Below are 25,972 nucleotides of genomic sequence, written 5' to 3' on the forward strand. Positions count from 1 at the left end.
GGCGAACCCCGGAATGTAACGACGTTCCGCTTGAGATCCGCCAGCCGCTGGCCTGAGGTGTTAGCTTGGAACCGGAATGATCGGGCTCGTTGGAGGATCGCGTCTGTTCATTTCGAGGCTCTTTAATGAAGATCGACAGAAAGAGGATTGAAAATTAAGGAACGACGTAAAATCTGATCCCGTTTAAACACCTCGTTCGGATATTTGAACACGGAAAAGAACCGTGTGGATTCCGGCGCTCCAGTTCATGATCCCGGCATGATTAAGGTTTTCGACGGCTCCCTCGTGCTTCCGTTCCGCTGTCAGCAGCCACTTCCTGCATGTGCAGGAAGTGAAACTTCTGCCGCCGTGCGCGACCTGACAGCGGGAGCGGAAAATGGGAAGCCACTCTCCTGTGACGGCAAAACAGAGTGCGCTATTCCCATTTGTATGGAATGCTGCGGAGGCGCGGGCGGAGCCGTGTCGCTGCGACAGATCATCTCCGCGCACAATAGCGCAGGCCGCTACACGATAAGTGATTATTCACCCACAATGCACTGCTCCGCTCTTTGTTATTGTTATGAGGAAAATGTTCTCCAGACTTCATAAAAGAGGCTGGAATCCTGGATGAGTTGAAGGTCCGATGTTAAGAATTTTAATCATCTCGTGCCTGGAATTGAATGTAAGGACCTTAGCTTGTAGCCCGGAACATTAGCATACAAATTGCGATATTTGGTCCACGTGTGGTTAAGGCAGTTATGGGAATATCGGCATACATCCTCCCCCGTGGGGGGGGGCGTTTGGTCCAGCCGGCCCTCTCGACCCGTTTTGTCAACACGTCGTTCCTTCCTTTGACGTGCGAGTCCACCAAAAGCGGGTCACGCTCCGAGAGCTGGGGAAGCTAACTGCCGCGTCAGCTGTTTCTGAGTGCTGCGGGATGGATCCTTGTTTGTGATCACTGGCCCGGACAAAACGGACAGAAAGGGGCGAGCGGCTAGCATACGCCCGCGCGGTCCGCTGCCGTTTAGTTCAGCTACGAAGCGCTTCGACACGGTTATTTATGGCCATGAGCATCAATGGGGCGACGAACCAGCGCTAACAGTGCTAGCTAGTGTACGGGAGCTGCTGTGGCATGCAGAGGAAGAGGCTACCTTGATATTAGCGTTGTGGGAGGGGCCTAATATTCGATAGGGTGGGTGTTCTTTCCTTTGATGTCAACTTTGAGCCAGGTAGATCGTTCACGCTCCTCCTGACCCCACCCCCACTACAACCGGGGCACCCGGGCAAGAACGGAGCTTCAGGTGTAATTAGCCGTTACCGCACCGGTACAGCGGAGACAAGTTTAACGATTAATTAGATGTTTTAAGGGGGCAAAACCTGCGAGCTCCGCGCCGTAGGTTCGCCGAGCTAACCAAGCTGACGCCTCTGGGAAGCACGCCGTGCTCCGCGTCCTCGTGAGTGAACGCAAACATGGCCGCCCGCCGTGACCCCCAGAGGGAAGAGAGGCCGTCTGCTTCATTTAAAAACCCCGATGTGACCCCAGATCTCCATTAGAGCTCTTTGAACAGCGAGTTGTCGGCTCTGCAGGACGTTAGCAAGCGTGAATAATCTGCATCCTCCTCTGTCCTGCAGCGAGCTTTTTAGCCGTATCAATAATTGAACTGCGCCATGCTACGCTACGCGCGCTCCCCCTCCGCTCCGACTCGCTTCCCTCAGTCATTTAAAGTGCACGACTTTTAGACGCTGATGATACGGCGCGTGAGAGCTAACGTCCTGGGCTGTGACCCGCGAAGACATCACCCGCCGTCACGCACAAAAGCGATTAAAGTTCAGAGGATTAGCTTGAGGCTGTCAGGATGTTTTCATGCTAGCGCACACCTACAATCCCGTCTAAACAGACTTTTCTAAATCGCGTCAATGTGGGCGTTAACGTTGCCCGCGTGATCAAAGTGACCGCCCCGTTTCCCGACATGAAGATTAGCGAAGCGACTCACCTGGTTGCCGGTTCTCTCCAGCTCCACCTGAAAGAACAAGATAAAAGCGACATTAGCACGAGCGCTAAAATAGCTAACAATGTTAACGAGGTGAATGTGGCCGATCGTGGCAGACTAACAAGTTGGAGGACCCTTGTCAATATTTATATAAACATCAATGCTAACAGAACAAAAGTAACAGGAATTAGCATGCTAATGTTGTACGCCGTAGCTTGTTTTTGCACAACCGACAATAGATGATTGCACACTGGACCTTTAAGAGGATGAGCGCGCTCAAGCGTGAACGATAGAAGCGAGCGCACGCCAGCGGTGGAGGCGTCAGCGAGGATAAGCTAGCACGCGGCTGTTTATTCCCCGACATGTTCTTTCCGCGAATGCATAATCAATTCAGGAGGATCAAAGGAGGGTTGACGGACTGTTGAGATTTAATAAAAGAGGCAAACAGAACGAGGCTTGTTAAGGTTAGCCGCGCGCTAGCGTTAGCAGCGGCGCCCTGTCACTCGCTTTTCCCTCCTCTCATATAACTCATAACTGCGGATAACAAGAGGAAAACTACATTTTTCTTTCTCTCCTCCCAACTAAATAAATGAGCTGCCGTTTCTTTTTTCCCTCTTTTTTCCGAAGAAAATGGAATCATTGCTCAAGGTAACAGCCGGCAAATGGAATATGCAAAGTGAAGAGGGACAGAAGGCGCAGGAGGCGGGAGACGGACAGAGACGGATCGCGGGCGGCTTCGCTAAACATCCCTTTAAAACACTCCGGGTGGGGGGGGTGGGGGTAGCGCCCCTGCCGTTCCTGACCAGGAAGCAGGTTTTCCGGGTTTCAAAGCTAGACTACGTCGTACAACCTTTGCGTCAGCAGCTTCGGGGCAGGTTAGCAACATGCTAACGGCTCATTTAGCTGGTTTGCTCCAGGCTGTTGACGGAGGTTAGCGCCGCGGCGTCGGCGAGGATGAGGAACAGCTCCGACGGTTCACGTGGGAAGGGCTTTCTGGTGATTAACGGATCCGATGTCTCCTCGGAATCTCAAACATTCGGGAGGGATTTTTAATCACAAATAAGCAGCATTCAGTTAATTCCAGGACCTCAAAGAGGATTTACGGAGGAAGCGACCGGGAGAGAGCGCCGCGTTTCACCCCGAGCGTCTCGCCAACTCTTGGTTACCGGAGCGTCTTCGCCGTTCCCGTTCCCGACGGCGGCTGGGGCGTTGCACAACACAGTACTGGACAGTATTTCACAGCTCGTTCCCGACGTGCTCCTCTGGGCGACCAGGAAATAAAATTTTAGTGGGAGCCGGATGGCGTGCCACGGTCCGCCGCGGGGCCCGCCGCTTCCTCACATCTGTCCGCCGGATCGCTGAAGCACCTGTTTAGAGCTTTAGTGCCACTTCGACCTGCGGTGGAATTTGGGCCTCTTCACACTCCATTACAGGAAATCGGCTCTTTGAGCAACGGCGGCGATATTCACCGACGACCCGGAGGTTCCAACCACCCAACGTTCCTCTGGGGAGGTGCTGGCACGGACCCACAAACTGCGTCTTCCTGCGTTAATCGAGAGCGCTTGAACGCATCAGCTGAGCTTCTACGGAACATTTTGTTCCAGAGGACTCTTCCCTCCATGACTCGGCTTTATTTTCCCTTTAAAGCGTTCATTCGGTTTAATTTGACTTTTGAAAGAGGGGAAACGACAGAAGGCGCCAACGCCCACGTGCTGATTAGCATCGATAGCACCTGAACTCTGGGCGGATCTGGACCCGAAGTCCTCCAGGTCCTGGATTTGGCTCAGAATGGAGGGAAAATAAACACCAGCTTCACACTCGGCGGCGGACATTTGTGGCTAAAAGTCTCATTTGGGAACATCGAAAAATCCAAAATAAGTAAATAAAAAGTAATTTAAGGCATCATTTCTGCCCAACATTTCCACACTTCTACGATCCGGCGCACACGCACACACACACACACACGCTCGTATTCCTCCCCAAAGGTGACCCGGCACGCCTCCAGGACCTTTCATCCACTCGGACCTTCAGCATTTCTTCCTCATTGCCAGGTTTTTCCCAGAGGAATGAGGTCCATCTTTTTGATGTTGTCTGCTACAACAAAGCCTTTTTTCTCCGGAATTCTTTATTCTTTCTTCAATCCCGAGTCGAGCGTTATTTCAGACATGAAAGGTATTAAAATCCGTGATAATTGGACCCGAGGATCTGATTTTGCCATAATTCCCAACATGTGATCCCTCTTGTGCTCCAACACACGGAGAGCTTTGATTCTTTGATGGCGCGGCCAAATGCGGAAAAGTCAGCTGCCGAAGCCACATGAAGCGTTTCGTTACTGGCTGAGTTGTTGCTTCACCAGAACTCTCGGGTCATTAAAAATAACGAAGCGTGCTAACACTGAGGCTCCAGTTAGCCCCGAAGCTCCTTTTTCTAACAAAACACGACTTTGGGATGTTTTTACACCTAAAATTGGTGTTTTGGGTGCGAACAAATCTCAGGCTAACGGCAGGTTGAACCCTTTCCTGACCTTAGCAGAGCTACCGATAGCCGTAGCCTAGTGGTCGAATACAAACATGCTAATCCTACTCGGAGAAGCCCCCCAAGATCGTGACGTCTAGCCTCACAGCTCACGCTAGCGGTGATTCTCTCCTGTTGCCGCTTAGCCGTAGCTGCACGCAGGGAAACGAGCCTTTAAACCGTCGCTGTCAGCCTTTCAGCTAGCATCCCTTTAGATTTACCGCCTGCTCCTGGCAGCTGCGTGATGAACTCCAGTCTATAAACGTGACGCTTCAGTCCTCGTAAACGTGCGCCGCACATAAACGCCTCGCCGCCGCTCGAGTCGGGCCGCCACGTTCCCCCGGAGCAGCCGATCGCTGCGCTCCCGGAACGTTGCTTTTCCGGTGAACACGTTGAGCTTCGTGCGTGAATCTTAGCGGCACCTTGGGACTGAAATAGCCGCTGATGTCATGCAGGAGAAGCCGATGCTACTCGGGGTCGTATTTGCTATTAATGATCAATAGATATAATCTGCTAATGGTTCGGGTTGGCGTCCAGAAATCTGCTGACTCGGCAGCTTTTGGAGCCAACGTCCCTTTGAAACTCCTCCCACTCTTGGCACCGGGCGCTCGTACGGCGCGATAGCGCGGCGGTGGCTAATGTGTGCAAATTGTCATTGGGAGCGGTTTCCCATCAGGCTCCGGTGCTCAGCACTTCTGCAGAAGGTGACTTCAGCGTTTCCCTGCTTCCGTCTCATTGTTGAATATCCGGCTCCGTGGAGCGGGACGCGTCCTCGTCCCGGGCCGTCCTTGACTCGCCAGGTCTTTTATAGGGTGGATTTTTAAAATAATAATAAAACTTTAGCCGTTAAAGCTCATCTTCCAGCTCCGACGGACGTCAACCTGGACTCGCTCAAGTTTATCGTACAAACTAACGACTTTCAGGCTGATTTCCGTTAAAAATCCCCAGGATACAAAGATCGGAGCAGATTGAGGCCGTTAAGGAAACGGCTCTCTTGTGCTGCTCCTGTGGCAGAATCCACCTCTGCACAATCTGGGAGCCGTTGTTCCGATAACGTGATTCGTTATTTCGGCTTTAACACGTCCGAAAAGCCTGGGAAAAAAAACAAAAGATCGGAGAAAAATCCAAACAAGGAGAGAAAATGATGGATCGCGTCAGAACACACAGGTGGAGCCGCCGCCAACACGACCACAGCCGTCAGTGGGGGGGGGGGGGGTTCAGGCGGGGACGCGAACTCCGGCTGGAGTCGGCAGAGTTTTCTAACTTTGTGAGAAGATTTTCCCGCCCGAGCGGTTCGTGGTGCCAGATATCTGAAAGCATCGTTGGAAGGCGGCCACGGTCGTCGCTTGGCTGATGTCTCCAGACTGATGTTGCCTCATGGAAGTTTAAATCATACTGGAGCGAGGGAAGACATGAATTAGCCGTATCAAGAGCAGGGAGACGGGAAAAGGTGCGGATAAACCTCGCCGGCGTGCCAGTCGAGTTTTGCTGCGACTTCCTGCGAGCCAAACGATATTTCCTCCGCAGTCCTGATTAGCTTTTATTGGTTGAAACGACCTCAGCGATTAGCGAGCGCGAGCATCAGCACACGTTAGCAAAGCTAACCATCATCCAAGAAACCCCAGGCTGAGCACATGAAGCCAAAGCCAGGAAGAAATTAGCTTAGCATTGAGGCTTGCGGTTTATCCACACATGCACACATTCAGTCTGAACTCCCAGTGTTCCCAGTTTTTCCCTGTTGGAATCCCTTCCCCCCCCCGTCACTTCCCAGCAGAAGCGGTTCAGGTCTTTTCCTCAGGTGTCTAACACCCGTCTCCTCCACGCAGAGGACCAGCTGCCCCCCGGCTTCCCCACCATTGACATGGGACCCCAGTTAAAAGTGGTGGAGCGAACGCGCACCGCCACCATGCTCTGTGCCGCTAGCGGCAACCCAGACCCCGACATTTCCTGGTTCAAGGACTTCCTCCCCGTCAACACCACCAACAACAACGGCCGTATCAAACAGCTGAGATCAGGTAGGCCTCCTCCGACACAAGCCTGTCTCAGAACAGGGGCTTCTCTCGATCTGTCCTCTTCATCCTCCTCTTCCTCCCATGAGTTAACGTTTCATTTGGCTTCTTTTATTTTGTAGGTATTGGCATTGTTTCTCCTGTTTCCTGTCCTCTACTGTGTGTAGATCCCGGTGTGTGTCGTCTGTTTGTCTTCCAGTGTTGTGTTGAGCTGTTGGGACTGTTGCCCCCCCTGTGTTTGCTGGTTTAACTTCTGCCCCCATCGCTCTAACTCCTTAGAACTAATCATCGTTTTGGCCTTTTTGGTTCCGCTGCATCGGTGCGGTCTTCTTTTCTCCATTCTCTCCTTTTTTGCTCACGCGAGTCAACATTCGGCTTCATTTGAGTGCGTATTTTCCAAACAGGATGTTTATTTTGTTTTACTTCCTCTGACTAAATCTGTTTTAAACAAGCTTCTTTAACAAACTAAATCTTCTTAACACTTTAATGCCTATTTTTATTTTAATTGGGGCCTAACCGATCAGCCAGTAGCCCAAAACGAGACCAGTAGATGCTCGTTTGAATATGTCGTACTACTGTTTGTCCAGCAGGGGGCGCTCTGACGCGATCCAGAGTTGATTTAGTGTTTAATGAGCTCAGTTGATTGGACGATCGCTACTATTTACTGACTGAAAATTCACTCAAAGGCGAGATGCGCCGCGTTTAGCTTGTTAGACCTATTTCTCGGAATGGCCATTTACCTCGCAGACCAAACAGTTAAGCTAGCTAGCTGCAAAGGTAGCGCGTAAAGGGCCGAAGCTAAAGCCGCGGGGCGAGATAGCTTTGATGAAGCTCAACTTTACGCCGGCTGGAGGCGCTAATTGATGTGACGCGACTGACGTGGCGACCGGTCAGCGTAGCTATGCGGCTCCCGGAGACGAGGCGTCCCGGTCCGCCGAGATGCCGCTTCCTTCCAAAGCAGAGCGTCTCCGCATCGGTTGGGCCCTAATCCCAGGATCTGGATGTGAACCAGGAGAGGCGTTGGTGTTGTGGCAGCTAACCGCTCATGTCTGACCGCCTGTCCCCAGCTCTTCTTCTGTTCATTTTACCTCCTCGCTGCTGTTTTTCTTTAACAGAACTGTGCTAAAACTGACCTCACGTAGAGTTTTAACCAAGCCTTGTGAAACAAGCTCGCTCCGAGAATATATTCTTATGCTGTCTTTCTTCTCTCTATATCTCTAAATTTACAGAATCCTTTGGTAAGTGCTTAGCTCTAAAGCACACACCACCCCCCTCACTAATGCTCATGACTCCAACAAGTGTTAAAAAGCATGGCATGCCTTTACTAACAGAGACGCTAGTTTAGGGGCTCCTGCTAGAGACACACACACACACCTCCGCTAACCTCGAGCCGGTCAGCTAGCGCCAGAACCCGCAGCACTGACCGACTGTTACTCACTCACTGACCCAGCACAGTCACACACACCAGCTCAGGAGGGTTGAGGGCAGCGTCCAGCAGGAGGGGTCTCATGTGCTGTAGGTGTGTCCACGTCCCCCGAGGCTACACCAGTGCTACTCTGACCAATGACGTGTCTATGATGCTCTCTCTCTCTCTCTCTCTCTCTCTCTCTCTCTCTCTCTCTCTCTCTCTCCTCTGCTAGCTTTATTTACATAGCCTGTTAAATCTAATTTGATTCTTCTTCCAAAGCCCCCAGCCTCTATCTCCTCGTACTAATGCTTCTCCTTTCTAATCTTATTTGCATTCATATTATCCACCCAGGTGGTACACCAATAAGAGGTAAGAGTGCTGAACTGACGTTCACAGAATGAAAATAATCCAAATTCATTCTTGCTGTCAACCCATCCATCCACGGTATCGCCTCCATCTCTGTCCTGTTTACCGGCACCAGATCCATCACGGACCCTCCTGATTTGTCCTGTTTGGTTGACTAAATTCCGTGTTCCATCTTTTCTGTCTTCTTCCTTTCTCCTCTGGTTTTAAAGAGCCTGTCCACATCACTTGTGATATGCTTGCCCTGGCTCAGATAAGCATATCCAATGACAATTGTTTTTTCCTCTTTTTTTTTCGGTATATTTTTCCCATTTTTTTTCCCTTTTCTTTTTGACCATAGCGAATCATGTGTCCCTCTTTTTGTCCAACTAAAACAACCAAGCATTTTTCCCCCCCTTAGCTGTTCTTGTTCAGCACTAAAAAGATGCCGTGGAATCACGCGGGCACGCTGACGACAACATCCTCTGCTTTTTTCTCCCAAACAATTCTTTCTATCTTTGCAACGATATTTTTGGTTTCCATTTCTTCTATTTGCTTTCCTCTCCTCTCTACAAAAAAGCCCAAACAACCACTTTTTTGATAAAGTTCCTACGGTGCTTTTTTCCCCCCCTCTTTCTCCTATTTTTCTTGCTTTTCTTGGGTTGGGAGAACATTTTACTTTTTGACTTTTTTTTCTTCAGGCAAACACAGTAGAGTCTGGCGAGGACCCCATTGGCTCATTTTTGCTGTGCGACATGCGACGTGCTGCAGAGTTGTTGATGCATAAAAGCCATTTTTCCCATGGTCATGTGACACCACACTGCTGATCCCATTGGTGGATTTTTATGGGTGTCTTTTGGAGCTTTCAGAAGCTAAAGCAGTGGTTGGTTTACCTTCTTGTCGGCGGCTCAAGCCGACATTTTGAATTTTGTCTTCTAATACACTTGCATTTTATTTTTCAGCTAAGGGTTGTCTGAAGGTTGTAAGTTGTGCCGACATACATTTCTTGCAAAGATTTGCATGTCGATCCTTCTGTTCCAGAGGGTAAAAATGTTGGTTTTGCCTTAATACTTGAACATTTTTCCACATGCACAAGCAGCGTTTTTTTTTGGTCATTTTTTGGGAACGGGCTGCCATTTTTGACCACGAATTCACCTAGATGAAGTCCAAATTGGTTCTGACGGGTGAACGCTCCAGCTCAGTCTGTGATTGAATATGCTAAATCCTAGCCGACCTAAATTTCTTTCTTCCGACTCGTCCTCCCTTGTTATGCTGCTTTCTTCTACTGTTAACCTCTTTTGTTTGATCCATGTTTCCCTGAAGCGGTATCACTCATCCCCATATTGACCCGTCCAGTGACATGTTGTATATTTAAGGGCTCGTCCCCACATCAAATTTGATGATTTGACTCATATTGGCACCATAAAAGCGGCTAATTTTACCAAAACGCGGTCTTTCAGGCTGAGTGTTTCTGTGTTTGTTTCATTTTGGCATTCTCAGAAATTGCTGCTAAAAAGACGAATATTTCCGCGTTTCTGACGCCGTGTTGTGCATGAGGTCGCCATGGCAGCGACTGCTCGCCTCCAGGAGGACGGCAGCGCTCCAAATTAAGCCTAGCTGTAACCGTAGCCGTTAGCCCGTAGCCTTAGAGGCGGGATTACGGTTACAGACATTGAATCTAGACATTGGTTTGTTTTTTTTTTTTTTCCTGTAAACTTTCCAACTGCTTAAAAGCTAGAGCCGGAGGTGGCTGATGTCGGCCCCGAGGTCAAACGCGAGATTTCCTGTTGATCTGTGCTTGTGGGCCGCGCTCGTCGGCCTCATTTCACCGGCGCCCCTCTGTTGCCCCCTTTGCTGTTCCCAACCAGGAGCTCTCCAGATAGAGCAGAGCGAAGAGTCCGACCAGGGCAAGTACGAGTGTGTGGCCACCAACAACGACGGGACGCGCTACTCCGCCCCCGCCAATCTCTACGTCAGAGGTAGGAACGTGGCGCCGGCTGTGTTTGCACGCTTCCCAAACACTCTGAACTCGCTCAGCCGTTAGCGTCGGAGGGAGCTCGTCCGGTTAGCGCGTAAGTATGTTTCTGACTCGCCTGCATCGAACCGAACCTGCGACTGATGTTCCCGACCCTTCCCGTCGATTATCCCGAGTGGAACGCCGACCGCCAGTCTGCCTGCTGTGTTTATCTACTAATTCCGCTGGTAAACGTGGACGAGCTTGCTCCTCTTTTCTCCCGTGGCCTTCTCTTCTCCCATCCGATCAATAGGGAAGACACTTTTAATCTCGGCGCGCTTGAAACGGCAGCGGGTGAATTCATTTTCAGTGTTTCGGGTCCTCGAGCGATCCATAAATTAGCCTCCCAAACCTCCGGCTGTAGTTGGTAAACGTCAGGACTGACAGATTCGGTCGCGGTTTTCTCTCCAACACTTTCCCTTACTGCGTTTTCCAAGTCAATCGCTGCCTTGGAATTGTTGCGGCGCAGGTGTTCTCACCTGGATTATCCTTTATTCCTGATCCGAGATCATCAGGAGAAAATCCAGATCCCGCTGGTGACTCCGTCCACCTGAACCGCCACCGTTAGCCGTACTCCCCCATTTGGTTCCCGATCTGGAAACTCCGCCTTATTCCTGAATAAGTCCAGGCGATCCAGGTGTGAACAGACCTGAACCTCCAGTCTCCAGAGCATCGCCCTCCCAGGAAGCCATATCGGAGGGCAGCGGCGCCGCCGTGGCGTTTACGGAGTGAACCAGCGCGGCCGATACAGCAGCGTTTCCGCTTTTAATGGAGTTAATAAAAGATATGCACACAGTGATTAGCCAGATTTGCATAAATACTTCCATCCCTTCCACGGATGAGCGCTTCGATCCCATCTTTATTCCGGTGGAGGAAACGATGCGAAACTGTTCCGTTCTGGCCCGTCGTGGCGTGTGGGAACGTAGCAACTCCTGCACAGCGAGGCGTTCAAAGACCTGCGAGACTTTTGGAGAATTAAAAGCAGCATTTATTAAAGTAAATATGTTCCGCGTGCGATAAGAGTGGCCTGAAAGCCTGGGCTCCTCTTTTGTTCGTTATCTCCTGACCAAAGGTTTTAATTTGAAACGCCGCCGCTCCGACGTGGTGGCGTTCCCGGCTGTCCCGCGGAGACACAAAGGCCCCCTGCGCCACCGCCACAGCGTCCTTCAGACTGTTTCCGAAGCATTTGAACGCCTAAAAAATGTCCTTTTTATTGTGTGTCCCTTGTTTTTCTCCTCTCCTTTTGAACTTTCCCTCCGTCCCTCAGAGCTGCGAGAAGGTTGGTGTGTTTTCACTTGTTTCCACACGACACCTGATCTCCGTGCCACCAGAGTCACTGTGCTCCTGTGCTTTTGTCAGATGTTCATCCAGATCCAGCTGTTCATTGTGCATGTTTCAGGTGTGGGGGGGGCAGCGAGCGTGCTCGTGCATCGACCCTGTCGCCTCTTTATTCCTGCGATGATCTCAGGAATTCTGAAATCTCCACTTTAGAGCAGTGTTAGCATCGCGGTGCTGAATATTCCCCGTAGTCTTCTGTCAAATCGCAGTTTTCAGAAGAAAATCCGATCCTCTGTCGTTACCGGCAACAACAACTCGTCCCTCTGAGACCCCCCCACCCCACCGCTTCCTGGCGCAGATGTTCCCGCACAGGAAGTCATGAGAGCGCTAAACGCGAAACTCCACAAACGTAATGGCATTTAAATGAGCGGTGTCGTATTCCGTCTGCGGGGAGCGTTATCCAATTGGTTATTAATTAAATATTGAGCGAGGGAAACGTATTTAATAATGCAAGCAGCTCCCCTCCTCTTCCTCCTCTTCCTCCCTGGAGAGCTGCAGACTGCTTAAGCTTTGGCGAATGAGCTCACAGTCGCAATATCACCAAGAGCTAAAGAGAGAGCTAGCTAGCGTTCGCAAATATGGAAGAAAACTCATCGTTCTTCCCGGTGTGCGAGGCCCGTTTTTAATCTTGGTCATGTGAAACACAGCAGCTCTGCCTGAAACGGAACTATATTGTTTGGTTTTCCCAGGACCTGGAGCGTGTAGCGGCTAATGTGGCCTTGACATTTCTGATCTACCGTGGCCTCCCCCCGACCCCGTTCCTGCTTAACGCTCCCCCGCAGCCCCTCTGCCTTCCATGGTTGCCTTTAAAAACCTCATCCCTTAATGCATGACAGACGCCCGTTGCCTCCAAAACACCTTGAAGACATCCAAGTGCATTATGGGTGTTTGATGTTTAAGTTCACTTGGAATTTTTTGTTGTATCATGTTTCCACTAGAGCTGTCAAATCCTGTGTCCTAAGATTAATCGGCAAGGCGGCGCGTTCGGAAGGTCGGCGTTCCGAGCCCTGACCCCCGCGGTCGGCGCTCGGAAGCGTCCTTGTGCGGGACGTCGAACCTCGGAGCGCTCCCCGGACAGCGGGGAGCCAATGAATTCCTAATTCAGCTCGTAGAAAAGATACAATCCAAATGTACCAAATCACGTTCAAGGATAAGGATAAAAAAAAAAAAAACACGCGTGGCGGCCGTGAGTGGGAGGCGGCTTCGGACGCTTCCTTTAAACGGGGGGAAAAGTTGCCACCACAGACGTTTGACAGCACTAGTTTCTGATTTCAGGCTTTTTTGAGTTTTCCACATTTGTGAGATGTGACATTAGCTCACATCAGCTGGAGGCGGCGGCGGCGGGAGCGCCCAGCGGTGTCCGTGTGCTGCTCCATTATTATTCTGCATGGTTCTCACCTCACCATTTCACCATTTCACGGATCCAGTCCTGAAAACGTCCAGTTTCACTGCGGCTCCGTTTCCTTTTTCCGGCCTGCTTTTCACTCCCCGTTTCCGTTTCCAGTCCGCCGGGTGCCGCCGCGCTTCTCCATCCCGCCCACAGACAATGAGATCATGCCGGGCGGAAGCGTGAACATCACGTGCGTGGCGGTGGGATCCCCCATGCCCTATGTCAAATGGATGCTCGGGGCAGAAGACCTCACCCCCGAGGACGACATGCCCATCGGTCGGAACGTTCTGGAGCTGACGGACGTCCGGCAGTCGGCCAACTACACCTGCGTTGCCATGTCGACGCTGGGGGTGATCGAGGCCATGGCGCAGATAACAGTGAAAGGTAAAGACTTCGGTTCCCTCTGAGGTGAAAAACGGAGCCGTGCCAGAACCAGAATCCATACATAACCGACAGAACCGGTTCCGACAGCAGATCCATAAAGTCCTAAGTGGCGTTCGCAGCAGCTAATCTCCAGGGAACGTCGCAAATGTTGCCAATGGTTGAAAAAACAAATCCGGATTTGATGAACAGGGGGAAGGAACCAGAGTTTGGAGTTCTCCGCACCTCTGTGTCCGAACAGTCGCGCGTCCTGGCGACGGTCGCCGGCGTTCCTGCCCGCCTCCCAGCCGAGGGACGACCTCCACGCTCCCCGCGAGCGGGAGGAGACGCGGCAGCCGACAGGGACGTCGTTCGGCGTCCTCTGTCGCCGCGGCACTTATCCGAGTGTAATCGCATCTGTGCTGCGGCGCACCGGGAAAGAATGTTCCAGATCGGTGTCACCGTGTTCACATGCACACAGGGGACGCGTACGTGCACACGCTCGCCCGGCTTTGTTTTTCCTAGACTAAACATAGATATTAGTCACAATATAAGAGTCTGGCAGCAATCTTCCCCAGAAGCGCACTTCAGACGGAGCATAAAGACGATATATCGCCCCGGAGCCGCCGCCGCGCCTCGGCACGGGGAATTAAAGCAATAAATTTAGCTGTTCAATTATTAACGTGATAAACACTGGGAGATGTGAGATTAATGAAAACGGCACTCTCGGCCGCTCGGCGGGGGGTCTTTAATCTCACGTGTTAGCTCGCACATAAAAGATGTAAAGTGGGTACGAAGCTCGGGAACGGGCGCCACCAGAAATTAAAGCCCGTCTGAAATAAATCTGCTTTTTCAACCTTCCCACAGCGTTGCCCAAAGCTCCGGGGACCCCCGTGGTGACGGAGCGCACGGCCACCAGCATCACGCTAACGTGGGATTCCGGAAATCCCGAACCCGTGTCCTACTACATCATCCAGCACAAGTCCAAGTACTCGGACGACCTGTACAAGGAGATCGACGGCGTCGCCACCACTCGCTACAGCGTCGGGGGCCTCAGCCCGTACTCCGACTACGAGTTCCGCGTGGTGGCGGTCAACAACATCGGCAGGGGGCCGCCCAGCGAAACCATCGAGGCCAAGACGGCCGAGCAGGCGCCCAGCACGGCGCCCCGGCAGGTCAGAGGTCACATGATGAGCTCCACCACAGCCGTGATCCACTGGGATGAGCCGGAGGAGGCTAACGGGCAGATCATGGGGTACCGAGTCTACTACACCATGGACTCCGGCCAGCACGTCAACCTCTGGGAGAAGCAGATCGTGCGGGGGTCCAACTTCGTCACCATCCAGGGGCTGATCCCCAACAAGACCTACTACATCAAAGTGTTGGCGTACACGTCTGTCGGAGACGGACCGCTGTCCCCGGACCTTCAGATCATCACCAAGACCGGAGGTAGGCCCGTTCTCCCTCGCAGGGCCACCCTGGCCCACCTTCCCGCCCCTCACCTGGTTCACCCTTCCCTCCGCAGTTCCCTCCCAGCCCACCGACTTCCGGGCCGAAGCCAAATCGGAGACGAGCGTCCTCCTCTCGTGGATCGCTCCGGCGCAGACGGGACAGGAGAACCAAATCACCGGATACGAGCTGGTTTACAGGAAGAGCGACGACGCGGAGGAGGTGACCCTTCCGGCCGTTTGGTTGCATGGCGAGACAAACGCGGAGAGTTTGATTCCCGTCACGCGTTTACTTCCCAACATCCTGTTGTTGACTTTTTATCTGCAACGGTCCCCACAAGAGCTGCTGTTCTGAATAAAGAGTCCAACCCTTCCCCGCAGAAACACATCAGCTTCGAGCCGACGACCACGTACCTGCTGAAAGAGCTGAAGCCCTTCACCACTTACACCTTCCGGCTGGCGGCGCGCAGCAAACACGGAGTGGGAGCTTACAGCAACGAGATCTCCGCAGAGACTCCGCAGACACGTAGGTCCCCTTCCTTATCCGACACTTTCAATTACTGCGCAGGAAACACATTTTCAAATGCATTCAGAGTTCCGAAAAGAAGGAGAGAGAGAGAGAGAGAGGGGAAAAGCAAACTCCAGAGTTCACGCATTTGAAAAGATGTAAACATCCGGCCGAGTAAATAAGTGTCGGAAAATCCCGCTCGATTCACTTTGGAAAGGTTGCATGGCTGACCTGGGAAGTCAGGAGACGAGGTTGCACAAAGCTCACCTCGGTTGTGCTGAAGGTAAACAAACTTCCCCGCGTGGGTGAATTATTCACGCCAACAGAACCGGGCCACCGTTTGAGCGCCGCTCTCCTGACTTTGCACGTCGGCGTGGAGTAGAGTTCCGAGGACGAGCTTTCTATGCGGCGGCACCAAAAGCAGCATTGGGAAGCACCAAATTCAGATCGGAAGCGGCCGTTTTGGACCCGGGACGTCATAGAAAGCTCAGCTTTGAGTTAGGGGACCTCAGATGGGGGACAGTTGGGCCCGAGGTGGCTCACAGAGCGGCGGCGGAGATCAGGTGGGTACGAGGACCAACGGGAGGCGCGTGCATGCGGATGGAAGCAGACTAATAAATCAGTCTTGTCTCCTTGGGAAGCTCTCTGTTGTACAATCAGGCTTTTACCACAAACCAACAGGCTTCGGAAAGGTTGGTGACAAACCCAATATCTTCTCTTTAAAGCATCAACCTTTATGTTTTTGGATTGATGGTAACTGCTTGGCAAATCGCTCTGGTTTCCATGACGTAACGTCTGAGCCCAAACCCGCAAAAGTGTGTTAGGCTGATTTTCATGTCACTTTTTTAAAAAGGTAGGTTCTGTTTGTTTTGTTTTTTTTCGCCCTCCATCAGCATCACGTTTGTGTTTTGATCCTTTTTTGTGCATTTTTGACATTTCGCCGTTTCCTTTGCTTCAGTTCTCATCGTCTTTTCTCATTTTGTTTCATTTTATTGTCTTTTCTTTCCTTTTTTTCCATATCTGCCATCGTCACTTTGACCAAAACGAAACTGAAATGCCTTAAAAACAAAATCCAACCAATGGCCCCCCCCACCCCCCCCAACAAAAAAATCCTGCACACACACCGGACCCGCCAACCAGAACCCTCGGGTGCCCCCCAGGACGTCCGCTGTCACAGCTCCAGCTCTACCAACATCCTGGTAAGTTGGCTGCCACCAGCGACTGAGCTCCAGAACGGGATCATAACCCAGTACACCGTCCAGTACGCCGCCACCGAAGGGGAGGACACGGCGCCTCGGCAGATCTCCGACATCCCTCCGGGAAGCTCCCAGTACCTTTTGGAGAACTTGGACAAATTTACAGAGTACCGGGTGAGCGTCACCGCTCACACGGACGTGGGAGCCGGCCCGGAAAGTCCGCCGCAGCTCGTGCGCACTGAGGAGGACGGTATGTGTTTGCTAAAGCGAAGCTGAAAACTAACATCTAGGACTCTGCTCTCTACCGCCCCCTGCCTGCCGCTAATAAGACTGTCGCCCCTTTTGGCACCTTTTGGACTCGGCACCTTTTTTAGACCTCACGCTCTGCCTCCTTCTGCACAAGCTTCTTTTCCCCCTCTGAACGCTGCTCAATTTCAACACATGGTACGGCCCTTTAAACCTCCATCTTTTTTCCCCGTCTTTTTAGTTTTTAATTTTATTTTTCAGAGTTTTAGAACTTGACGGACGTTCTTGCCGGGAGGGACGACGAGAGGCGGGACCATTTTGACCAAACTTTTTGGAAAGTTTTTGACCCCCGTCATGTGACGCTGTCATCTTTTGATTTTTCCTTGCACCATAGCCAAACCCGCGGCGGCGCTTCAAGCCCCCACGCTTGAAGCCCCCTTTTGGCTGCACTTTTCTCTTTTGACATTTTTCCTCCCCTCACCCATTTTTTTCGGTCGGGCCTGTTTTGGCTGTTGATTTTCAACCCTTACCATTGTTGAAATATCGATGTCATGCAGTGCTTGTTGCAGTTTGCTGCACTTTTGTGATTTTTTTTCCCCCCCCCCCCACCCACTGCAGCATTTTCCGCTTTGGCTTTTGGGCAAGAATTTGAAAGCGGGTCGGGGAGTTCTCCATGATTTTGACCTCTTTTCCTTCTATCCCATGGTGTTCCTCCAGTTCCTAGCGGGCCACCTCGTAAAGTCGAGGTGGAGGCTCTCAACTCCTCGTCAGTTAAAGTGATCTGGCGCTCGCCGATGCCCAGCAAGCAGCACGGTCAGATCCGAGGGTACCAGGTGCATTATGTCAGGATGGTTAATGGGGAGCCCACGGGACAGCCAGCCATCAAGGACATCCTGATAGATGACGCGCAGGTACGACACCACCTCTGAGACAAATGGACCCATTTTTCTCCCTCAACTCCAAAAGTCTTATTTGGACTTTTAGAAAACTCAGAGTTGAGCTGCTGTGTCTGTACTTGGAGCTGATCTGTCGTCTCTTTTATCTCCCCATATAATCAGTGGGAATACGATGATTCGACCGAACATGTGAGTAGAGAAACACCAGAGCTTGTTGTGTTCCCAGGCTGCATGAATGACGTATACCGCCTCAACAATTAGCTCGAGTGCAACTTTAAATTAGTCAGATACTGGTAAAAACAACGTCATGCTAACAGTTTGCTGCTTTCATTGTTAGCAAAGCCCTCCCAGGACTGCTGTAGTCCCGGGATGGATGCTAGCGGCTCTGCTGTAGCTAATCATCTCGCCTCTTGCATCCCGTACAGGAAATGGTCATCACAGACCTACAGGCTGAGATGACCTACTCCGTCACCGTGGCCGCCTACACCACCAAAGGCGACGGTGCTCGCAGCAAGCCGAAGCTCATCACCACCACTGGCGCGGGTGAGAGCCCCGCCTCCACCGAGAGGCCTTCTCTTGATAAACCAACGCCCTTCTGACGTATTTCTAATTGTTTTCTGTCGCGTCTCAGTTCCCGATAAGCCTCGGCTGATGGTCAGCGCGACCAACATGGGCACGGCTCTGCTTCAGTGGCACCCCCCAGCGATAACGCACGGCCCCCTGCAGGGCTACCGGCTTCGCTTTGGCCGCAAAGACACGGATCCTCTGACCGTTATCGAGTTCCCCGAGCGGGAAAACCACTACACTACCAAAGAGATCCACAAGGGGGCTTCTTACACGTTTCGCCTCTCGGCGCGCAACAAGGTTGGTTTTGGCGAAGAGACGGTCAAAGAGGTCACCACAAATGAGGACGTCCCGAGCGGCTACCCCCAGAGCATCGCAGCGGAGGGCGCCACCACCTCCACCATTCAGGTCAGCTGGCAACCTGTGCTGCTCGCCGAGCGAAATGGGAAAATCATCAAGTACGCCCTGCAGTACAAGGACATCAACAGCCCACGCAGTCCCTCCGAACTCTTCATCACAGCACCGGAATCGACTGTCACTCTGGACGGACTTAAGGCCGATACCACATACGATATTAAAATGTGTGCCTTCACCAGCAAGGGTTCTGGTCCCTATAGCCCCAGTGTCCAATTCAGGACACAGCCTTTGGATCAAGGTAGGACCAGTGCCTGAACCCTTCTAGTCCCTTAAGGTCTTTCCATGTGTCCAGTCTCAAACCTCCACAACTTCCCCTGACAACCTTTAACGTGGACAATATGAAGGCCACCTATGGATTTACCTTAGTCTCCCGATAGCTTCCGTGATCTTATCCTAATTTAGTCAGACAGGGAGTAAGCATCTGTGTGTTTGTTCCGCTTATCGAGCCGAAGTCGGTCCGTTTAACGAGCTGCCGTTGGTAATGAGGTAAGAGCTGTTGAGTTCAGTGTAGTTCTCCTCTCTCCCGGTCCTGAGAAGACGTCACCAGGTAAGCTGGAGTGGGGGACGGAGATGGAGGGGAGAATCCTTAATCACCTGCTCCCCTTTTCTTTTAGCAGTGTTTGCAAAAAATTTCCATGTCAAAGCTGCGATGAAGTCGTCCGTGTTGCTGACCTGGGAAATTCCAGACACCTACAACCCGGCTCAACCCTTCACCGTGAGCACAGCGGAGACGCCGTTCAGCACGCTTCTTTCATTAACAAACACAACGCTCGCTCAAACGGACCTCCTTCCCTTCCAGATCCTCTACGATAACGGGCAGAGCGTGGAGGTGGACGGGAAGCTAAAGCAGAAGCTAATCACGGGTCTGCAGCCCGAGACCCAATACTCCTTCCTCCTGACGAACCGCGGGAACAGCGCCGGGGGCCTGCAGCATCGCGTCTCCACCATGACGGCGCCGGACATCCTCCGCACCAAACCCTTCCTGGTGGGCAAGACCAACTCGGAGGGGATGGTGACGGTCGAGCTGCCGCCAGTGCAGGCGTCCGAGAAAGTACGGTGAGTCCGCGTCACCCCGGAGGCAGGAAGGATCCACCTGTGCTGGCCACTGGGGGAATTATGGTCCCGTTGGTGACATCAGATGTCTCAGGTTGTCCAAATAAAGCACTTGGCCCACATTCCCATTAGCTTCCACACCGGATCCCAACAGGAGCAAAAGCAGCGGCCAATCAGGACACCAGACATCTGTTCTCTTCCTCGCCACCATGACAGAGGCTTGAAAAAAAAAAGCCCCCTATTCTCATCTCGAAGGTCGTCTATTTAGCTCTCGAGAGGCCTCAGAGATCCATTTGGCTACATCACAGGGGAACGCTAATAAAACCTGATACAAGAGAGAAATATTGTAGGCTCGCAGTGATAGACATCATCGCTCGCTAATTGCCTCGGCGGGTGGGGCGGCCTCCTGGAGAAGGTCAGCAGAGCGCACGCCGTCATTTGATCGCCGCCGTCGGAGGGATCAATAAACACGGGAAAGGGCGCCCGAGTGATCTGGGATGTGTGTTCATCCTCTGTCTTTTCCAGGGCCTATTACATCGTGGTGGTCCCGCTGAAGAAGCAGCGCACCGGCAAGTTCCTCAAGCCCTGGGACAACCCCGACGAGATGAATCTGGAAGAGGTGCGTCCAGAAATGATGTTTTATTGTCCTTCATTTTCCATCCGTTCTAAAGAAACGGGGGAGAAACTCGTTTGGGGCGGCGACGGGGGGCAGCCGGGGATGAGACCCGCTGATTGACGCAAATAGCTGCAGAGAGCGCTGTTCATATGGAGATGAGAACATGAAGTAGCCATCAAGAGCACTGCAGCCCCCCCCCACCCCCCCTCCGCCTCTTTGTGTCTGCGGTAATTACCTGAAGAGCTGCATCAGGCCTGCGCGTCTCTTCTCATCTCAGGAACAACCAGGCTGCCGCTTGAGCACAAAACACTTGACAACTTTTATATTTAGCCGGTTGAGATAATTCAGGAGCTTCATTTCAAGCGTGATTAAAGGCGCCGGGAAACAAAAAGTTTGATCGCTCCCAACCCGCCGCGCTTCAAACCTCCGACGTCTAATGGATCTGCACAGCCGAGTGCAGGAGGAATGCGTAAAAATGGAACCTTCTCCCGACTCGTCCTGCCGGATTTAGCTCCCAACGCCAGCTGGGAATGATCCGGGTCTGCGCGGTGGTCAGCCACCCAGTTTCCAGCTCAACGCGAAGCGGAACTTCCTGGTTATTTTGGCGCAATTCCCCCGAGATATAAACAGCTGTTCTGCCAGCTAAACGTGCTTCTTACTGTCAATTTGGGCCCTTCAGTCAACATTTCCTGAGGCTAAACGCACATGAAAGAGGGAATTGAAAGAGATTTGGGACATTTCCCAACTGGCGTTCCTCAAGGCTCCATTCCAGGTCCAGTCCAGATCTATATGGACAACAGAACACTTCCTACTAGACTACAAACATGTCAGAAGAGGGTGAACTGAAGAAAGACAGAAGATCCAGGTCAGATCCCCAAAAAATTAGAGCTTACAAGGAAAGTCAGCACCCCGGGAAACAGAAACTCTTGGAATTTATGGCATCGAGGAGACGAGGAGGAAAAAAAACGCCGTGCTTCATCTGGCGGCACAGTTCAGGGCCGCGGGCCCCCGTCGGCGGCTGTGACCGATCGTCCCAAAGTCGCCCCCCCCCGTCAGAATTTATTTGTTTGTCAATATCGGCGCTCACCTTTTCACAACTTCTCCCAAGGGCAGCTAGATTTAGCCGCGATGACGGCAAAGATGATTGAAGACATTATCGGGCGGCACCAACATCCCCGCAGCCAAAACAGAGCGCACGCACGCACACGCACGCACGCGCACACAGACACACACAACTCCTGCCTGGGTGACAGGGAACACACACACACACACATGTCAGAGATATGAAATCAGAAGCCTGACAAGCAGCCATGGCTGATTAGCATAATAACGATCCGTGCGTTGGACTGGAAGTTTATAGTCGGACTTGTTTTAGCTGCACTTCCTGTCTCCGCCTATGGGATTTTCCATCGGAAGGATGAGCACCGCGTCTCTTATGTCGGAATTGTCTCTGAAAATCTCCAACTGAAACGAGAGCAGTCAAATGTTTGTCGACGTGCGTATGCTAATTTAGCGTAGCAGCGCGGACGCTGAAGTCATTCAGCGAACATCTGAGGCCCAGATCTTCGTAAAAAATAATTCAGCTTCCTGTTTTAAATTCTGGAAATGTGCCATCTTTTCATTTTCCAATCTTTTGTGGCAGAGAGAGAGATAAAGTCAGCCATTGATCTTTGCTGTAATCTTCTGCTTCTCGCAATCAACCCGTTCAACTCGGCAATCAGGGAAAAAGCAAAAGAGCGGCGAGATGAACCGATTTGGTTTGATGTGTTTCCGTGTGCTGGGGTGCGTTATCGACCGTCTGCTTCCCGCTCCTTCGCTGTAGCTGCTGCGGGAGATAAACCGGACCAGCAGAGAACTTCGGTTCCGGAGGCAGGCTGAACCCAAAGCTTATATCGCCGCCTACTTCCAAAGTCTCCCCAAAGAGTTCATCCTGGGCGACGGCAAGATGTACGGCGAGTTCGAGAACAAGCAGCTGCAGAGCGGCCAGGAGTACGTCCTGTTCGTCCTCGCCGTCGTGGAGATGCTGGAGAACGTAAGTATTTACGTGGGCAGCTCACTTTTCCTGCTACTTTAATCCTACGGCTTCCTCCGACGTCACTGGGGCTGCTAATGCTAATTAGCTACACTTTCTTCCAATTCACTGTGAATAATTCAGGTATATTTAGCCGCGGGACATTTGCACGGCGGCTCTGTTGGCAGCCCGTGAGAGACTTTAGCTTCTTCTCCTTTAGCAGCGTTAGCTTCCTTCCCTCTGGGCTGCCAGTTCTTCGCCCTCGTCCCCACAGCTGCTGCGTACATCCACCGTATCCTCCGGATCTTTCAGGCTCCACCTTAAAGAAATAAGAAAAGCAGAAGCCCGGGAAGCTGACCCTTTAGGGAGAGCTCCCCCCGAAGACCTCCGCTGATCGCAGGAATACCTCGATAAGAGAACTCCCCTTTAATTGCGTCCTACGTGGCGTCCAGCTTATCTGCGGCGCTGCAGCCAGTGTGTACGTGTACGTGTACGTGCGCCCGCCCGCCTGCCTGCCGGGGAAGACCAGCAGCCTGGCGATTAGGCAGCCGCAGGCCTGATGATGGATCTGATGAGCTGCAGGCTCCACGCTCCCGTCTGGCGCTCCCCCCGCTAACCCCCCAGTTCAGGTGGAGAGAAAACGATAATGACTGACAGAGCAGATCTCTCGCTCGCCCTCTGAAGCGTTGAGCTTTTTCTCGACAGGACTTCTTTTTTATTTCCGTTTTTATCTCCTTTCGGGACGTGAGATAGTTCAATCGGCGCCCCCGAGAGGGGCAGATACCCCGGATGGCTTTTGGTTGGCTGGAAAAACCTCGGAATTAGCTGCTAATTATCATTTTCCCGCAGTTGTGATGTGAATCCAGGTCTGAAAGGAGAGAATATTGCTCCCTCTCTCCACTCAGGTCATGTACGCCACGAGCCCCTACTCTGACCCGGCCGTGTCAGCCGACATCGACCCCCAGCCCATCATCGACGAGGAGGAAGGCCTCATCTGGGTGGTGGGGCCCGTGTTAGCCGTCGTCTTCATCATATGCATCGTCATCGCCATCCTGCTGTACAAGAGGTGAGCGCGTGCCCACAACTTTTGTTCAACTATATTTATACGACACGTTAGCGCGTTTCTGATAGCTTGAATCCGCCTCGCGCAGGAAACCCGATTTACCTTCCTTGGATGCTAACGATGGTCCTATTTTACGCACTCGCGGAGACAAAAAGATGCTAAAGCTAAGCTACCAAACGGTAGCCTAGCCTGAAGGAGGACGGGAGCCTTGCTAGCCGAGGGTGCACTCCTCTACCCCCCCTCCCCCCGTCACAAAGAGTTTCAGACATCCAGCGCGACCTTCCTCTGCCCTCCTGCTCAGCCGCGTCACGCCAATGAATGAGACAGCGAACGCTCGCCCCGGCGTTTTCCAGACGTCCGGCCTTCGTTAGCGGACGCAGAGATTAGCAGGTGACGAGTCAGCACACCGAAGACAAAAGAGCCGTCGGTCGCCACGTGGCGTAAGAGATTTAAGCGCGCCGCTTCATCCCATCTCGCTCCCGTGTAATTTATTGTCCTTGGATCTAATTCTGCTCCATTTTAACACGAAGGTGAACTGAAAGTGAACAAGCGCGAGGAGGCGTCCAAGCGTCACCGCGTCAATTACCGAGTCCGCGTCACTTCGGGAGCGCTGGCCGCATCACCGGGAGATCCTTCTCCTGTCTGGATCTATTTTCCTGCGGAAGGACACCTTTCTGCTGGAAAACAACTCTTAAGTTGACGCCCCATAGAGCGGCACGTAGCTTCATTAGCATCGGTTCTGCACGCACACACACTCACACACACACACCTGCTTCCTGTGGATTCGGGTCAAAACGGGCAAACTAAACGCAGGAAAATTAATCCCGTTTGTTCATTTGCGATGCTGCTTCGTAATTCCCGAATATGCAGATTTAACAACGGAGGCTTTTACACGGGCGCCGCAATTAAGAGTCACGCCGCGACTTTTATGCTCCGACAAGAAGCAATCAGCCAAAACCGCCGTGATCGGCAGAGCTGCACGCCACAAATCCAGGACGCACCTGGAAAACTGCGATATTTTTTATGTAAAAACAGACCCCGGTGCGGAATAATTCAGCCTCGTGCGTCTCTAATCGTGCACAAGAAGCGAGAGGGATGCGGGTCGGCGTCAGTCGCGCAGCGGTCGACCCTGCGGGACGCCGACGCTCTGAAGCGCTAACGCTGTGTCTCTCTGTTTTCTTGCTGACCGATGGAGCAGCAAACCCGACAGGTAAGACGGGAATAATCCCCTTAATCCCCTCAACAATTAAGGAAATAACAATAAAAGTCTAATTCATACAGAGTTTCTGCCCAAACCAGCTCCAGTGTTCATGCTAGCGTTTTAGCAAACTTGATAGCTTTTGTTGTTTCCGTGAAAATGCCGACACATTAGCAACAGCGGAGCGCCGCGCTAGCGCGTGACAGCGGCGCCGCCGTCACAGCTCGAACCTTAAACACAGTATTTGAGGTTGTTGCGCGACGGCCTGATCGGGCTGTCGCCAACCTCTTTAATTACACGCTCGCCCGCGTGTCTCGGACCGGGAGGCGGGCTCTGAGGCTGCGGTTGAAAGAACCACGTCGGGAAATTAATTACGGCTTTCGCTTTGTTGCGCAGGAAAAGAGCGGAGTCGGAGGCGAGGAAAGGCAGCCTGCCCAACAGCAAGGAGCTGCCGCTGCACCACCCCACCGACCCCGTCGAGCTGCGCCGCCTCAACTTCCAGACGCCCGGTAGGTGCCAGCCCTCGCTCCGCCCCTTGGGGGGGGCGCCGCCATCACCGGAGCGAATGCGGCGGCGAGCAGGTGGAGGACGCGCGGGTGTTTAGGGGGTCGGGACCCGGCACCCCCCCCCCCCCCCCCCCCCCGCAGACGCCGCCGTCCTCATCGAGATCACGGCGACGCGCGGCGCTAACTCGCAGCGGCGCCTGGTGGCCACGACTTTTCGCCCGGCCGTGAGGCGTCGAGGAGCTGTAACCACGGCGGGATTTGACCTTTGCCGCTCGGCCTCGCGGCCGCAGCTCACTCCTCCGGCGCCGCGGTCCATTTAGGGGGGGGCGCATCCGCCGCCCCCTCCTGAAGCGAACCGCCGCGGGACGAGTGCGGCGAGTCAATAACGGCGGAATATCAAAGTGGTATTTTCAGGTCAGCCGGGCTGAAAGGAGGATGAATTATCCCCGCGGGCCCGGTTCTGCTGAGAGACGATGCATATTTATGAACGCTCTTCGGGGGGGGGCCATTACGCCTGTTTCATCCTGGCGAGGGGGGCTCCGAGTGACCCCCCCATCCCAGAAACAGCCTCTCTCAGAGTTCTCGGCTCTTTCAGTGTTTGAAAAGGATCAAACATTTATTTTAGCACTTCGACACCAGCCCACCTCTACAACCCCCCCCCCCCCAAAATCACCACCTCGTCTTTCACCTATTTAACCCCCAGCGGACAATTTCATCTGGAGGGTGCTTGGTGGCCACAGCGTGGAATTGGCACCTTCATTGTCCCCCAGTGGTGAAAATGGGCTTTGAGTGGTGGGTGCCGCCATCCAAACCCCCTCCACCGTCTCCACCGAGACGCCAGAGTGGGCGAGAAAATGAGGCTCGGCTTCCATTAGCTAATGCCCACTTGGCTAACGCCAGCGGAG

General features: G+C 52.7%; 1 protein-coding gene across 50 annotated transcripts in view; it reads left to right on the forward strand.

Annotated features, from left to right (window-relative positions):
• The window catches only part of LOC130522885 (receptor-type tyrosine-protein phosphatase delta), a 185,191-nt gene that overhangs the window by 144,756 nt on the left and 14,463 nt on the right, over positions 1–25,972 (forward strand). For 5 of the 50 annotated variants that reach the window (XM_057027689.1, XM_057027709.1, XM_057027692.1 and 2 more), the window contains 21 exons: positions 6,311–6,499; positions 7,723–7,731; positions 8,253–8,270; positions 10,112–10,222; positions 11,525–11,536; positions 13,100–13,369; positions 14,213–14,794; positions 14,871–15,016; positions 15,175–15,319; positions 16,442–16,747; positions 17,461–17,654; positions 17,802–17,828; positions 18,065–18,182; positions 18,271–18,858; positions 19,235–19,335; positions 19,420–19,676; positions 20,199–20,292; positions 22,112–22,321; positions 23,206–23,365; positions 24,552–24,573; positions 24,958–25,070. In XM_057027689.1, coding sequence (XP_056883669.1) covers positions 6,311–6,499; positions 7,723–7,731; positions 8,253–8,270; positions 10,112–10,222; positions 11,525–11,536; positions 13,100–13,369; positions 14,213–14,794; positions 14,871–15,016; positions 15,175–15,319; positions 16,442–16,747; positions 17,461–17,654; positions 17,802–17,828; positions 18,065–18,182; positions 18,271–18,858; positions 19,235–19,335; positions 19,420–19,676; positions 20,199–20,292; positions 22,112–22,321; positions 23,206–23,365; positions 24,552–24,573; positions 24,958–25,070 — 3,672 coding nt within the window. Of the gene's footprint in view, positions 1–6,310; positions 6,500–7,722; positions 7,732–8,252; positions 8,271–10,111; positions 10,223–11,524; positions 11,537–13,099; positions 13,370–14,212; positions 14,795–14,870; positions 15,017–15,174; positions 15,320–16,441; positions 16,748–17,460; positions 17,655–17,801; positions 17,829–18,064; positions 18,183–18,270; positions 18,859–19,234; positions 19,336–19,419; positions 19,677–20,198; positions 20,293–22,111; positions 22,322–23,205; positions 23,367–24,551; positions 24,574–24,957; positions 25,071–25,972 lie in introns of all 50 variants that reach the window. The other 45 variants (XM_057027696.1, XM_057027713.1, XM_057027698.1 and 42 more) reach the window with 30 other exon arrangements.

The sequence above is a fragment of the Takifugu flavidus genome, chromosome 3 (genome assembly GCF_003711565.1).
Source record: "Takifugu flavidus isolate HTHZ2018 chromosome 3, ASM371156v2, whole genome shotgun sequence".
NCBI classification, from domain to species: Eukaryota; Metazoa; Chordata; class Actinopteri; order Tetraodontiformes; family Tetraodontidae; genus Takifugu; species Takifugu flavidus.